Raw genomic sequence first — 15,552 nt, 5'->3', positions numbered from 1 at the left:
TTTGTTCTCTTTATGCATCTGATGCAACTTTATTAAATTTCCAGTATCATCTGAAAGGCTCCGTGTTGTAGTGGCTAAAGCGTCCGCCACTCGGACAGCGAAAAGTCAGCGGTTCCATCCCCGGCCGGGTCATACCAAATGTCTGGGCTAGTACAAACATCCACACATACATGCGCATGCACGTCGTCATGTGAGCGAAATATACGACGTTAAACTCCATTTCAACTCACCTCAGTATCATCTTGTCTAGAAATATATTTGATCAAAAAATGACCTTGTGAAAGAGTTCTTTCAAAGACTTGGACATGTTGCTCAGACATCGTATTTCTGCTTTAAAAGGGCATGTGCACATTGCCAGTGTGTCAAGTGACGCGGCATGGCTAATCTGCACTTACAATGAGTAATTGGATATACATACCCCTGTGTGGTTTAGCATTTTCTTGAAAGTCGTAAGTGTGTGCAGTTCCCATCCTCCTTGTGAGTCAGTCCCACTTATCCCCATCTTTAGAAACTGAACATGGCGGGACCTCTTGTAACTGGCCTGGGTCATGCTGAAATATTTCAACGGGAGGTTTCCACGTATCCAGCTGATTATGAAGGCGTCTGTACCAGACTGTCAAGTGGTTGACATTATGCGCCTCATGTACGTACAGTAGTTGGCCATAATTGAGTCATCATTAGTGAAATTTCAAAAGACTTTCATCTTAATTAAGTGTTGCAAGAATAATTTTCATAAATTGAGTAGAAGACATTTTATTTTGATATTTTGAAAAAATCTTGGAAATCATCCTCAGCTACGTGTACACAATTTTCTTTCATCTTTCCGTTGATTAGTTATCGAATGACACCTGGTTAAGCCCCACATATAAGTACAACTTTAAATCTGTCCAATAGACAGTCATGTTAAACCTGATTGGTATGTCCAATATATGTTGTTTAAATAGTTGCAGTTTTCTTAATTATCATCGGTAAATTGAATGGAAATTACGTGTATGTAGCTGAGATGATTTCCCAGCTGGTAGATAAGTATTGAAAGCATTTCGGCCGAAACTAAATTTATGAAAATTATTCTTGCAAGAGTTAATCAAGATGCAAGTCTATGGGAATTTCACTAATGATGACTCACTTATGACCAACTACTGTAACTGGGACACAATGACATGCTTAGACTAAATCAGCGAGCCTGGCCACCAGATTCCGTTGGTCGTCTCTTACGACAAGAATGGGCTGCTGTACATCTGCTGGAACTCGAATCTTCACGGGAACGTCAGAAAAATAGAATGTTTATGTTTGAACACGTGATAAGTTAATCAGGGTGCATTGGATTGAATAAGTTTTGACTTAGCTGATTGTGTGTCATGGAGTTGGGCTGTCCGTGAGTATATTAACAGCCATGAGGCGTTGTTAATAAACCAGTCTGGAGACACGAATGACAAACACTGTGAAGTCACGTCAACGAGCCAGTTAGTGAGTGAGTGATTTAGTTTTACATCGCACTCAGCAATATTCCAGCTATACGGTGGCGGTCTGTAAATAATAGTGTCTGGATCAGACAATTCAGTGATCAATAGCATGAGCATCGATCTACGTAATTGGGATGTGATGATAGTATTCACATAGTAGTCAATATAAGTCCGTGATGATAGTATTCACATAGCAGTCAAGTCCGTGATGATAGTATTCACATAGCAGTCAAGTCCGTGATGATAGTATTCACATAGCAGTCAAGTCCGTGATGATAGTATTCACATAGCAGTCAAGTCCGTGATGATAGTATTCACATAGCAGTCAAGTCCGTGATGATAGTATTCACATAGCAGTCAAGTCCGTGATGATAGTATTCAGTCAAGTCCGTGATGTAGTATTCACATAGTCAAGTCCGTGATGATAGTATTCATGATAGATAGCAGTCAAGTCCGTGATGATAGTATTCACATAGCAGTCATGAGTCCGTCAAGTCCGTGATAGTATTCACATAGCAGTCAAGTCCGTGATGATAGTATTCACATAGTAGTCAGTCAAGTCCGTGATGAAGTCCGTGATGTATTCACATAGCAGTCAAGTCCGTGATGATAGTATTCACATAGTAGTCAAGTCCGTGATGATAGTATTCACATAGCAGTCAAGTCCGTGATGATAGTATTCACATAGCAGTCAAGTCCGTGATGATAGTATTCACATAGCAGTCAAGTCCGTGATGATAGTATTCACATAGCAGTCAAGTCCGTGATGATAGTATTCATATAGCAGTCAAGTCCGTGATGATAGTATTCATATAGCAGTCAAGTCCGTGATGAAGTCCGTGATGTCCGTGATGTAGTATTCACATAGCAGTCAAGTCCGTGATGATAGTATTCACATAGCAGTCAAGTCCGTGATGATAGTATTCACATAGCAGTCAAGTCCGTGATGATAGTATTCACATAGTAGTCAAGTCCGTGATGATAGTATTCACATAGTAGTCAAGTCCGTGATGATAGTATTCACATAGCAGTCAAGTCCGTGATGATAGTATTCACATATAGCAGTCAAGTCCGTGATGATAGTATTCACATAGCAGTCAAGTCCGTGATGATAGTATTCACATAGTAGTCAAGTCCGTGATGATAGTATTCACATAGCAGTCAAGTCCGTGATGATAGTATTCACATATTAGTCAGTCAAGTCCGTGATGATAGTATTCACATAGCAGTCAAGTCCGTGATGATAGTATTCATAGCATAGCAGTCAAGTCCGTGATGATAGTATTCACATAGCAGTCAAGTCCGTGATGATAGTATTCACATAGTAGCAGTCAAGTCCGTGATGATAGTATATTCACATAGCAGTCAAGTCCGTGATGATAGTATTCACATAGCAGTCAAGTCCGTGATGATAGTATTCACATAGCAGTCAAGTCCGTGATGATAGTATTCATATAGCAGTAGTCATAGTCCGTCAAGTCCGTGATGATAGTATTCACATCCGTGAGATAGTATTCAGTAGTCAAGTCCGTGATGATAGTATTCACATAGCAGTCAAGTCCGTGATGATAGTATTCACATAGTAGTCAAGTCCGTGATGATAGTATTCACATAGTAGTCAAGTCCGTGATGATAGTATTCACATAGTAGTCAGTCAAGTCCGTGATGATAGTATTCACATAGCAGTCAAGTCCGTGATGATAGTATTCACATAGCAGTCAAGTCCGTGATGATAGTATTCACATAGTAGTCAAGTCCGTGATGATAGTATTCACATAGTAGTCAAGTCCGTGATGATAGTATTCACATAGCAGTCAAGTCCGTGATGATAGTATTCACATAGCAGTCAAGTCCGTGATGATAGTATTCATATAGCAGTCAAGTCCGTGATGATAGTATTCACATAGTAGTCAAGTCCGTGATGATAGTATTCACATAGTAGTCAAGTCCGTGATGATAGTATTCATATAGCAGTCAAGTCCGTGATGATAGTATTCAGTCAAGTCCGTGATGATAGTATTCACATAGCAGTCAAGTCCGTGATGATAGTATTCACATAGTAGTCAAGTCCGTGATGATAGTATTCACATAGTAGTCAAGTCCGTGATGATAGTATTCACATAGCAGTCAAGTCCGTGATGATAGTATTCACATAGCAGTCAAGTCCGTGATGATAGTATTCACATAGCAGTCAAGTCCGTGATGATAGTATTCATTCATATAGTAGTCAAGTCCGTGATGATAGTATTCACATAGTAGTCAAGTCCGTGATGATAGTATTCACATAGTAGTCAAGTCCGTGATGATAGTATTCACATAGTAGTCAAGTCCGTGATGATAGTATTCACATAGCAGTCAAGTCCGTGATGATAGTATTCATATAGCAGTCAAGTCCGTGATGATAGTATTCACATAGTAGTCAAGTCCGTGATGATAGTATTCACATAGTTGTCAAGTCCGTGATGATAGTATTCACATAGTAGTCAAGTCCGTGATGATAGTATTCACATAGCAGTCAAGTCCGTGATGATAGTATTCACATAGCAGTCAAGTCCGTGATGATAGTATTCATATAGCAGTCAAGTCCGTGATGATAGTATTCACATAGTAGTCAAGTCCGTGATGATAGTATTCACATAGTAGTCAAGTCCGTGATGATAGTATTCACATAGCAGTCAAGTCCGTGATGATAGTATTCACATAGTAGTCAAGTCCGTGATGATAGTATTCACATAGCAGTCAAGTCCGTGATGATAGTATTCACATAGTAGTCAAGTCCGTGATGATAGTATAGTATCACATAGTAGTCAAGTCCGTGATGATAGTATTCACATAGCAGTCAAGTCCGTGATGATAGTATTCACATAGCAGTCAAGTCCGTGATGATAGTATTCACATAGCAGTCAAGTCCGTGATGATAGTATTCACATAGTAGTCAAGTCCGTGATGATAGTATTCACATAGCAGTCAAGTCCGTGATGATAGTATTCACATAGCAGTCAAGTCCGTGATGATAGTATTCACATAGTAGTCAAGTCCGTGATGATAGTATTCACATAGCAGTCAAGTCCGTGATGATAGTATTCACATAGCAGTCAAGTCCGTGATGATAGTATTCACATAGTAGTCAAGTCCGTGATGATAGTATTCACATAGTAGTCAAGTCCGTGATGATAGTATTCATATAGCAGTCAAGTCCGTGATGATAGTCCGTGATGATAGTATTCAGTCAGTCAGTCCGTGATGATAGTATTCACATAGTAGTCAAGTCCGTGATGATAGTATTCACATAGCAGTCAAGTCCGTGATGATAGTATTCACATAGCAGTCAAGTCCGTGATGATAGTATTCACATAGCAGTCAAGTCCGTGATGATAGTATTCACATAGCAGGAGTCCGTGATGAGTCACATGATGAGTCAAGTCCGTGATGATAGTATTCACATAGTAGTCAAGTCCGTGATGATAGTATTCACATAGCAGTCAAGTCCGTGATGATAGTATTCACATAGCAGTCAAGTCCGTGATGATAGTATTCACATAGCAGTCAAGTCCGTGATGATAGTATTCACATAGCAGTCAAGTCCGTGATGATAGTATTCACATGATAGTATTCAGTCAAGTCCGTGATCCGTGATGATAGTATTCACATAGCAGTCAAGTCCGTGATGATAGTATTCACATAGTAGTCAAGTCCGTGATGATAGTATTCACATTCACATAGAGTATTCAGTCAAGTCCGTGATGATAGTATTCACATAGCAGTCAAGTCCGTGATGATAGTATTCACATAGCAGTCAAGTCCGTGATGATAGTATTCACATAGCAGTCATTTCATAGTAGTCAAGTCCGTGATGATAGTATTCATATAGCAGTCAAGTCCGTGATGATAGTATTCACATAGTAGTCACATAGCAGTCAAGTCCGTGATGATAGTATTCACATAGCAGTCAAGTCCGATGATTCACATAGCAGTCAAGTCCGTGATGATAGTATTCACATAGTAGTCAAGTCCGTGATGATAGTATTCACATAGCAGTCAAGTCCGTGATGATAGTATTCACATAGTAGTCAAGTCAATAGTATTCACATGATAGTAGTCCGTGATGATAGTAGTCACATAGTAGTCAAGTCCGTGATGATAGTATTCACATAGTAGTCAAGTCCGTGATGATAGTATTCATATAGTAGTCAAGTCCGTGATGATAGTATTCACATAGTCAGTCAAGTCCGTGATGATAGTATTCACATAGTCATGATAGTCAAGTCCGTGATGATAGTATTCACATAGCAGTCAAGTCCGTGATGATAGTATTCACATAGCAGTCAAGTCCGTGATGATAGTATTATTCATATAGTATTCACATAGTAGTCAAGTCCGTGATGATAGTATTCACATAGCAGTCAAGTCCGTGATGATAGTATTCACATAGCAGTCAAGTCCGTGATGATAGTATTCACATAGTAGTCAAGTCCGTGATGATAGTATTCACATAGCAGTCAAGTCCGTGATGATAGTATTCACATAGTCAAGTCCGTGATGATAGTATTCCGTGATGATCCGTGATGTATATTCACATAGCAGTCAAGTCCGTGATGATAGTATTCATTCATAGTAGTCAAGTCCGTGATGATAGTATTCATGTAGCAGTCAAGTCCGTGATGATAGTATTCACATAGCAGTCAAGTCCGTGATGATAGTATTCACATAGTAGTCAAGTCCGTGATGATAGTATTCACATAGCAGTCAAGTCCGTGATGATAGTATTCACATAGCAGTCAAGTCCGTGATGATAGTATTCACATAGCAGTCAAGTCCGTGATGATAGTATTCACATAGTAGTCAAGTCCGTGATGATAGTATTCACATAGTAGTCAAGTCCGTGATGATAGTATTCACATAGCAGTCAAGTCCGTGATGATAGTATTCACATAGCAGTCAAGTCCGTGATGATAGTATTCACATAGTAGTCAAGTCCGTGATGATAGTATTCACATAGCAGTCAAGTCCGTGATGATAGTATTCACATAGGAGTCCGTGATGTCACATAGTGATGATAGTATTCACATAGCAGTCAAGTCCGTGATGATAGTATTCACATAGCAGTCAAGTCCGTGATGATAGTATTCACATAGCAGTCAAGTCCGTGATGATAGTATTCACATAGTAGTCAAGTCCGTGATGATAGTATTCACATATAGTATTCAGTCAAGTCCGTGATGATAGTATTCACATAGTAGTCAAGTCCGTGATGATAGTATTCACATAGCAGTCAAGTCCGTGATGATAGTATTCACATAGCAGTCAAGTCCGTGATGATAGTATTCACATAGCAGTCAAGTCCATCTTCAATTCTGGTTAGGTCAGAATTGTTGTCACAGCCCCTGGTAATACTATCAAACAACTGAGCATCGTCAGCATAGAGATGATGATTAGTAGCTTTCTCACCAAGAGAACAATACAGGACCGAGAACCGACCTCACAAAAGAAGCACAGCTTCCTCGGACTGAGCATTATGAACAGCAACAGATTGAGTCCTGGGTCCTGTTGTACAAAACAACCTTAGCTCTAAAAGTTACCTTATCTCCTTAAGTTTTAACCTTAGGCCTTTGCTGAGTTGACGTCCAAGTTGTACGAATCTACCTTACGCTAAGGTAGCCTTAGTTAAGGTGAAAATTTAAGGTTAGTCCGACTCCAACCTTAGTGTGGCTAAGGCTGACATTTCGAGTAAATACAATATGGCTACATTCTTGTTTATGCATGATGAAACTGGAAAAAGTTTGAGAAAAACAGCGTTTTCCGAGACAGAACCATCCAACTAGAAACTCTGACTGACTTAGAACTCCATATCCCGGTATAGGACTCACACGCGAAGCTATTTTCTGCCTTGTGGACAAAGTTCGCCCATGGTCGAAAGACCGACACAGCGTTCCCACGCTATGACAGTCGAATCACAAGTCCTCTTAACTTTGAGATATCTGGGAAAAGGAGGATTTCTTTCTGAAATTGGAGATTTTACATGGTCTGACAAATCCAGTGTTTCGGGGCTTCCATTGCACGGTGAATGCAATATGTACGGTGTTGGACAACATTATTTTTCCCGGAGTCTAGAACAGCAAACTAAAGTTAAACAAGATTTCTACCGAGTCAGTCATTTCCCCAAAGTTCTCCACAGCGCTGTAGACGGAACACTTATTCCAATCAAACGACCTTCACCAAACGAGGAAGCCGCCTCCACGTATGCCGTATAGTGACGCCCATGTGCAATGCGTTTATGCGATAAGTATCTCCCGGTAAGATATAAACTAGACATACATTTTACGTCCAAAGTCATCAGTGATGATTTCAGTAGTATACAATCTCGCTGTTTCTGATATCTACCAATCAATTCATCTCTTAATGCTGAAAGAAAACATTGTGGAACCGGGTTAGTGGTCCGCAAACTACGCATCTGTTTACATTAGCAACGGCCTTGGACCCACAAACGAGCCGAAACTATTTCTTGTCAAACGAAAACGAGTCGTACTTTTCAGTCTTCGTTTTAAATTAGTAATTTCATTTAAAACCCATTTATACGCGTTAAATGCTCTATGGATTATTTTCCTGCCCAAATTCACGAAGGCTTAAGTAAATAAACCTTTTTAAAACAAACATTTTGGTTCCAAATTATTCTGTGCACGGTGTTGGATTCTTTACTGATTTTGATAAAATGCAGCAAGTTTTACGGAAGAAGTTGCAGGAATATCGGCGTGAAAGTAATAAGTTAGAAAAAGAAATACACCGTCATCAGTTTAACGTTCTACATTTCAGCTCTTTAATAAACGCAATTGCCAAGTAGGTCTGGTTCAACTCATGGTACTCTGATATGGAGTAAAGGTCAAGTTGGCATGAAGATGGAAGAAACTGCACCTGAGATGGCCGGCCACTTGATGATTCAGGGTAAAACCATTTAACCATAGTCATCTAACAGCATATATGTTGTGGTAGTTATACGTGTTTGAAGTCTCATTCCTGTGTAGCTTCCTAAGATAATCGCTGCTATACCAATTCAATGATATGATCATACATTTTAAAAATAATTTAATGTTAGTGTACCTTCATACTTCATTGTACAGATATGCATGCAGACCTTGGATGCTGACCCCTTTAGCAGATCCCCTCGGGTGACGCTCAGGTTCATACAAGCAGCAGCCCGTATATTTCCGACAAGGAACACAGTTGAAAGGGCAATTTGGAGTCCAAGATGGTGAGTATTATATTCATGGTTCCATTTGTGAATGAATGGTATTCAAAATATAGCAGTATAGTAGTACTCTTTTGATTCAGAATATTCTAAATAACTTTCATCCTCCGTGATGTTATATATTCCATTATATTAGTGCACCAGGATAGTCCGTGATCTTTGAGTTTTTCTGTAAATATTCATGTAATGCTACATGTGAATATTCAAGTTATATCTCAGTGATGATTTGTAATAATACAAACAGTGTAGCAGTTTCACCTTGATAGTACCATTTATTTGTTTATGGAAAAATTTAGTTGAAATTGAACATAACTAAATTGTACAAAACATAATATTTAAGGTATAACCTTTTAGTTCGTAACTACAGTAATGTTTATCTGACTTTTTCAGCATGTCTCCATAAGTCCGTGATGTTTATGGTTCAGCTTCACATAGTAGATGTGTGTGGCCTGTAATCATGGCTGCTTTCTGCTGCAAGTACAACTTCTGCATAGACAAAAATATTGCACCACCACCAGTGGATACCTCGACACGGAAGTTGATCGGCGTTAATTGGGAAAACTGTCCTTGTCTCTAGCCAGGATGGATGTTCAACAAGGATGAAGCTTGATTGCAGAGAGTGTGTAAGCAAAACAAAAACACAGTAGCCATAGGAAGCCGATTAAATGTAATAATGTTTATTACAGTAAATATATAGGATGAAACATGCATTTGCAGATAACCAAAATAGATAACAAACAAAATTCGTAAGAATATTTTAATTTTAAACACAGGTGAGTATACTTGGGATGTTATCATGGTTAGGAAGAACACATAAATTGATAACTGTGGTAAGAGTATGGGGAGATTTGTTGCCTGGATTCATCAGCATGTTGCTTCTAAGTTGAAACTTTGATTTCTCCAGATCAAGCCCTTTCTCTCGCTCTTAAAGTGAGATGGTCTTCCGATATTTTGTAACCATCTCTCTTTCTGCACCTCAATCGCCTCTTTTGATTGTATCCGCTGGTGCAGTCTCCATTCCATGATGGAGGTACTTACATTCAGGCTGGTGCTTTTGGTTTTCTGCACAAATGTTATAAAATTCAATTTATATTACATTACCAGTGACTTCCATGTTATTTGCTCATTGATCAACATGCTATGATTTCATTCTGATAAAAAAAAAGTATGAAAAAGAAATCAAATTGTAGAGGCCTTGAAAAGTATTTGTAAACACATTGTATTTATTATTTGATATCATTGAAGATTTTATTCCATGATGATATGGATAGCAAAAATAGTTTCCAAAATGGCATGATTAAAATAATATTTCATGCAACATATTTAATCAATTTTCATACCAGATTTCTTCATGCCTGCCCCTGTTCAACTTTTAGGTCCTTTTATCTGTAACATCCCGGAAAATACATCTGTTTTAAAATAAATATTAAAATGCCTAATATAACTATTAAACGAATCTAATGTAACATCATATTAATATCCTACAGAAACAGTAGAATTTAAACAACACTCCAATTGTTTATTTTATCATTTTTTACCATTTGAGGCTGAATTATGACTTGGCTGATCTGCTGTTTCCCGTCAGGTTCAGCCATAGAGGTAGCCTCATCACCACTGGATGGTTCCATACATTGATATAGGACCTGCAAGGAATTAAAGGACTTTAAAGTTCTGGTCAATACACATTGTAAGTACATATATATGACATTGTTAAAGTTGTGACTAACTGACTTGATGAGCAAATTTAACTTTAAACATGCCTTAACTTTTAAAATACATTATTGATTAAGCATACCGTGGTGTTTCGTTGCTTTTCCTCCGTCATCGCTGGTGAAGTCCGAATCAAAGTAGTCTTCTGTGATAGGCCACTATCACTGACTCATGTCAAGTGTGTTGAAAACTGAAAGATTTATGTTTATTTGCCACCTAATCATCTATGTAATGTCAGGACGCTTGCCAATATTCAGTATGACTATCAGTAATAATTATTTGAAAATAAATACACAATGCAACAGAGGGAAATGATTTGAAAATATTCAATCAGCTTAAAGATTGTTTAACGATTTGGAACATATTCTGACATTGATTGAGAAAAAAACACTCACTTTCTTACCATCAACCTCAGACTCCAATCCCTTCAATTGCTGGCACTGTGGAATCAGTGATACAAACCAAAAACATATAAATATTTATATTTCAATATGTGTGTACTAGGAAGAAATAAATCAACAGATGTGAATATAATGTTGTAACCCTGCAGGGAGAGTGGTGGTGATGGTAGTTATGAGAGAACACTTTACCTATAGCCCCTTATATCCTGTATCATCCCTGGAATTAACATTGTCAAAATGAAATTAAAACTTTAATTATTACTTTAAATTCCAGATCAGTCAGAGGTAAATTGAGCTGGACCACCTCCGGTTTTGATGATTCTTTCTTGACATCCATGGCTTTTCTTTCACCTTTGAGATCTGTAAATTAATCATGTGAAAATTAGCGCTATTTCCTGATGATATCCAATTCACATTGTAAATAAAAAAACTTATTTTTATGTTTTCAAATACTAGTAATTGTTTGTCCTTTTGCTTAAATAATGTTGTTATTATACATCAAAACAACAGAACTGAATTTACCACAACCTACAATGGCATGCACATGTAAGCACACACACAATACACACTTCTGATACCACTTATAATCATTCCATTTTTTCTTAGTCGTGCCCCTGTTCTTTCCACTGAAGAGCAAGCACTTATCCTGGAACAGTGACAATAATATGATATATTTCATATACTAGCATCCAATGAACGTCATATTTAATTTGTCTATCACTTTTAATTCTCCAAGTTGGCATGTCTCCAGCAAACCTGCAGTGTAATAAAAATATCAAAATTAAATCTTTTCAGCAGAAATACAAATTAGAATGCCCGTGGGTTGTGGAACTTAGTATCATAACATAAATGATACATAGACAAGCGTGCGTTTACATAAAACATTCAGTGATCCACCGTGATGATAGTATTCACATAGCAACAGTATTCCAGCTTCGAAACGAGGCCTGAACTTGACATTCCAGGTGAAAAACGCAATCTTCAGACAACCGTTTGTCTTGATGTAATGTGGAAAGTGAGAGACACGTCCATTAAGTCTAAATACGTTCTAGAAGGCCCCATAACATGACTGATTTCTCTACAACTCTTCCAAAGCAGGTCAGATTACAATAAATGTTGACACCATCACAGATCTACGATTTTTACGACAGCAATATGACGCGGGATAGCACTCGTCTTCGGCAACCCAAGAGGAGACTAGAGGGATCGGGTTTCAACCGCGATGACCTGTTTGATCCACGTCAACGTATCCCCATTGCCCAGTTCGATTCTCATGACTTCAAGAAGTGGATTTCTGGTCCAGACTCGATTATTTACACATCTCCGTGTTATACCAGGAACAAGACACAAACCACCAGAGATCAGCTCACCCAAAGGAGAACACAATACAATGTTTTACTGGACGGTACTGCTTATCGTCGCCAGAGATCAGCTCACCCAAAGGAGTACACAATACAATGTTTTACTGGACGGTACTGCTTATCGTCTCCAGAGATCAGCTCACCCAAAGGAGAACACAATACAATGTTTTACTGGACGGTACTGCTTATCGTCGAGAGATCAGCTCACCCAAAGGAGTATACTGGACGGTACTGCTTATCGTCGCCAGAGATCAGCTCACCGAAAGGAGTACACAATACAATGTTTTACTGGACGGTACTGCTTATCGTCGCCAGAGATCAGCTCACCCAAAGGAGAACACAATACAATGTTTTACTGGACGGTACTGCTTATCGTCGCCAGAGATCAGCTCACCCAAAGGAGAACACAATACAGTGTTTTACTGGACGGTACATTGCTTATCGTCACCAAGGATCAGCTTTTACAGTTTTACAGAACGGTACTGCTTATCGTCGCCAGAGATAAGCTCACCCAAAGGAGTGCACAATACAATGTTTTACTGGACGGTACTGCTTATCATCGCCAGAGATCAGCTCATCCAAAGGAGACAATACACAACTGCTTATCAAGATCAGCTTTGCACATGCCATGTTTTACTGGACGGTACTGCTTATCGTTGCCAGATATCAGCTCATCCAAAGGAGAACACAATGCAATGTTTTACTGGACGGTACTGCTTATCGTTGCCAGAGATCAGCTCACCCAAAGGAGTACAAAATACAAGGTTCCAGAGATCAGCTTACCCAAATGAGTAAACAATACAAGGTTTTACAGGACGGTACTGCTTATCGTCGCATATCTCCCATCCTCCGTCACCTATCTTTCCCATCCGCAGCTTCCGGTTGCATATCGAGTCGACGTTGTCAAGGTAACTATAGAAAATGAATAAGGCAATAGTTTATATACACTACAGGAATATACATTAACGCATGAGCATTTGAGATATTACTTATTTCGAACATACAGATACTCAGTAGTTATGGCAACAGGGTTAGGGTTATTGCACGTACACACCTATACTTCACGAGTGTATTTCCCATTCTGTTGTGTTCGCCATGTTTAGGTAAAAGTTGTTTGGTTTGGTTTGGTCTTGTTTTACGCCGCACTCAGCAATATTCCAGCTATATGGCGGCGGTCTGTAAATAATCTAGTCAGGACCAGACAATCCAGTGATCAGCTGCATGAGCATCAATCTACACAATGGGGATACGATGACACGCGTCAATCAAGTCAGCGAAAATGACCTGCCGATCCCGTTAGTCGTCTCTTACGACAAGCAGGGGTTACCAAGACAAATTCTTTTCCGGATCTTCACGGGTTTAGGTATAAGTGACTGACTGAGTTTAGTTTTACGCCGCTTTTAGCAATATTCCAGCAATATCACGGCGGGGGACACCAGAAATGGGCTTAACACATTGTGCCCATGTGGGGAATCGAACCCGGGCCTTCGGCGTGGTTTAGGTATAAGTGGTTAAGAGGCAACACATCATAAAATATTAAGAACATGCATCTCACGAACTGTTAAACATACCTGTGATATGTTCGAAAGGCTTCCTCGGTTGACATTCTCTCAATCTCATCCTTAGACGGAAGGACAACCTAAACATGTCCAAAACATGAATGTAATCAAACACGACATGGTTCCTATCTTGTGTCCAAAATCAGCACTAAGTTCTGGAGGGTTTGGTGTTTAGTATGAAAGTTGATTGTGACAAAGAGCTGTGTATGTTGGATCTTGCGGTTAAAATGATAGTGTGTTTTGGGGGTGAATGAGTAAATGTATCTTAAAACCGCATCAGCAATTGTGCATCTATTTATAGCCAGAAAGTCAAATGATTTCCTCTTTAAAAAAATGTGATGACGAAGATCACTAAACATCAGGGGCGGTATACAGAAGGCTACGAATTTTCGTAGGTTTTCACTTAAGTTTCTTTGAGAATTTTTAAGTTTCTTTCTTAACCTACACTAAGAAAAAAATCTTGCGGAAACGTTTCGGAATCCCGAAGTCTAATTTTAGTAACGGAAGCGAACTCTTCAGTCGAAAAGATAGGAAAACATTTAAGGCAGACGACAGCAAAATGGAACCTCCGACGAAAAAATATAAACACAATCGAACTGCACGAAGGAACAGAATTTGCTTCTAACCCGCCTTGTGGCGCAAAACAAGAGCATCTTACTAGGCGAAAGAGAAAAAGGACAGACATATGCTCTCAAATCAGTTCCACCTTCCAAAGTGAGTGACGTTTATTTTATAAAAAAATGTTTCAGTAACCAAATAACTGAATTATAACAGAATGTATTAATGAATTTATTGAAGCAGGTTAGAATGTCGATTATTAATGCATTTCTTTAGCCAAGTACTTTCGAGAATATTTCAGCATTGTGTTTATAAAAATCAAATTTACTGTTGAAAGACATCAGTTTGTCATAAGTTTCAAATGAATTGTCCCCTGTCGTCGACGCTCACACATTCACACTATTGATGTACATTTCCATACACTAATTTCAAATAATTATAAAATGTTCATTTCTTATGTAATTGATTCTTGTTGTATTGATGTTTCTATCTTTTCAATATATTAAAGCATACTTTTTCTGGCCAGTTGTAGTTTCTATCATTGTAATCATTGTGTCTTCATTCGGAAATGTTGAATTATGATGCGTAATTTATCTGCAACAAAGTCCATCGGTTTTCACTCAAAACAGTAGATAGTAATTGTATAGTAAAGTAATTACATTCTTTATTCATGAATTGTTTGTATCCAGGGTTATGACTAAATAATACAATAATTACAACTAAGAGTGTATACAGTGTTGGGGGCGGTGGGGTAGCCTAGTGGTTAAAGCGTTGGCTCGTCACGCCGAAGACCCGGGTTCGAATCCCCACATGGGTACATTGTGTGAGGCCCATTTCTGGTGTCCCCCGCCGTGATGTTGCTGGAATATTGCTAAAAGCGGCGTAAAACCAAACTCAGTCAGTCAGTCAGTCAGTCAGTAAGACAGTGTTGAGTATATTTGTTGTCATAAATACCAGTATATATTCATCATAAGTTTCATGGTTTTCTAGACGTAACAAGATCTGTGGAAGAGGTGGAGAACAAGTGGCACAATATACAATCCAAAGCCAAGTCTGTTCATATCAGCCTATAAAAGGCCAACGATCACGACAGAAAATCATGAAATAACAAAAGTGAAATGTAACACATGGAAGTGGGAAAGGAAAACAGTAAAACATCTATTATTCATACTAAACCACTCAATCACTTAATATATGTTACGTATATTAATGATAGCAGTCTTATGAAACTGTTTGTGGTTGAATGATAATTTCTAA

The 15,552-nt window shown here is 38.6% G+C and overlaps 1 protein-coding gene across 1 annotated transcript in view; it reads right to left on the bottom strand.

Moving 5' to 3' along the window:
• The window catches only part of LOC124265095, a 44,948-nt gene that overhangs the window by 15,250 nt on the left and 14,146 nt on the right, over window positions 1-15,552 (bottom strand). The window contains exons 5-7 of the mRNA XM_046699887.1: window positions 13,750-13,817; window positions 12,962-13,090; window positions 419-551 (exon numbers count right to left, since the gene is read on the bottom strand). Coding sequence (XP_046555843.1) covers window positions 419-551; window positions 12,962-13,090; window positions 13,750-13,817 — 330 coding nt within the window. The remainder of the gene's footprint in view (window positions 1-418; window positions 552-12,961; window positions 13,091-13,749; window positions 13,818-15,552) is intronic.

The sequence above is a fragment of the Haliotis rubra genome, unplaced genomic scaffold (genome assembly GCF_003918875.1).
Source record: "Haliotis rubra isolate DU_JTF1 unplaced genomic scaffold, ASM391887v1 Scf96, whole genome shotgun sequence".
In the NCBI taxonomy this organism is placed as follows: Eukaryota; Metazoa; Mollusca; class Gastropoda; order Lepetellida; family Haliotidae; genus Haliotis; species Haliotis rubra.
Note: the sequence above shows the minus strand (reverse complement) of the source record. Positions and strands in the feature narration are given on the sequence as shown.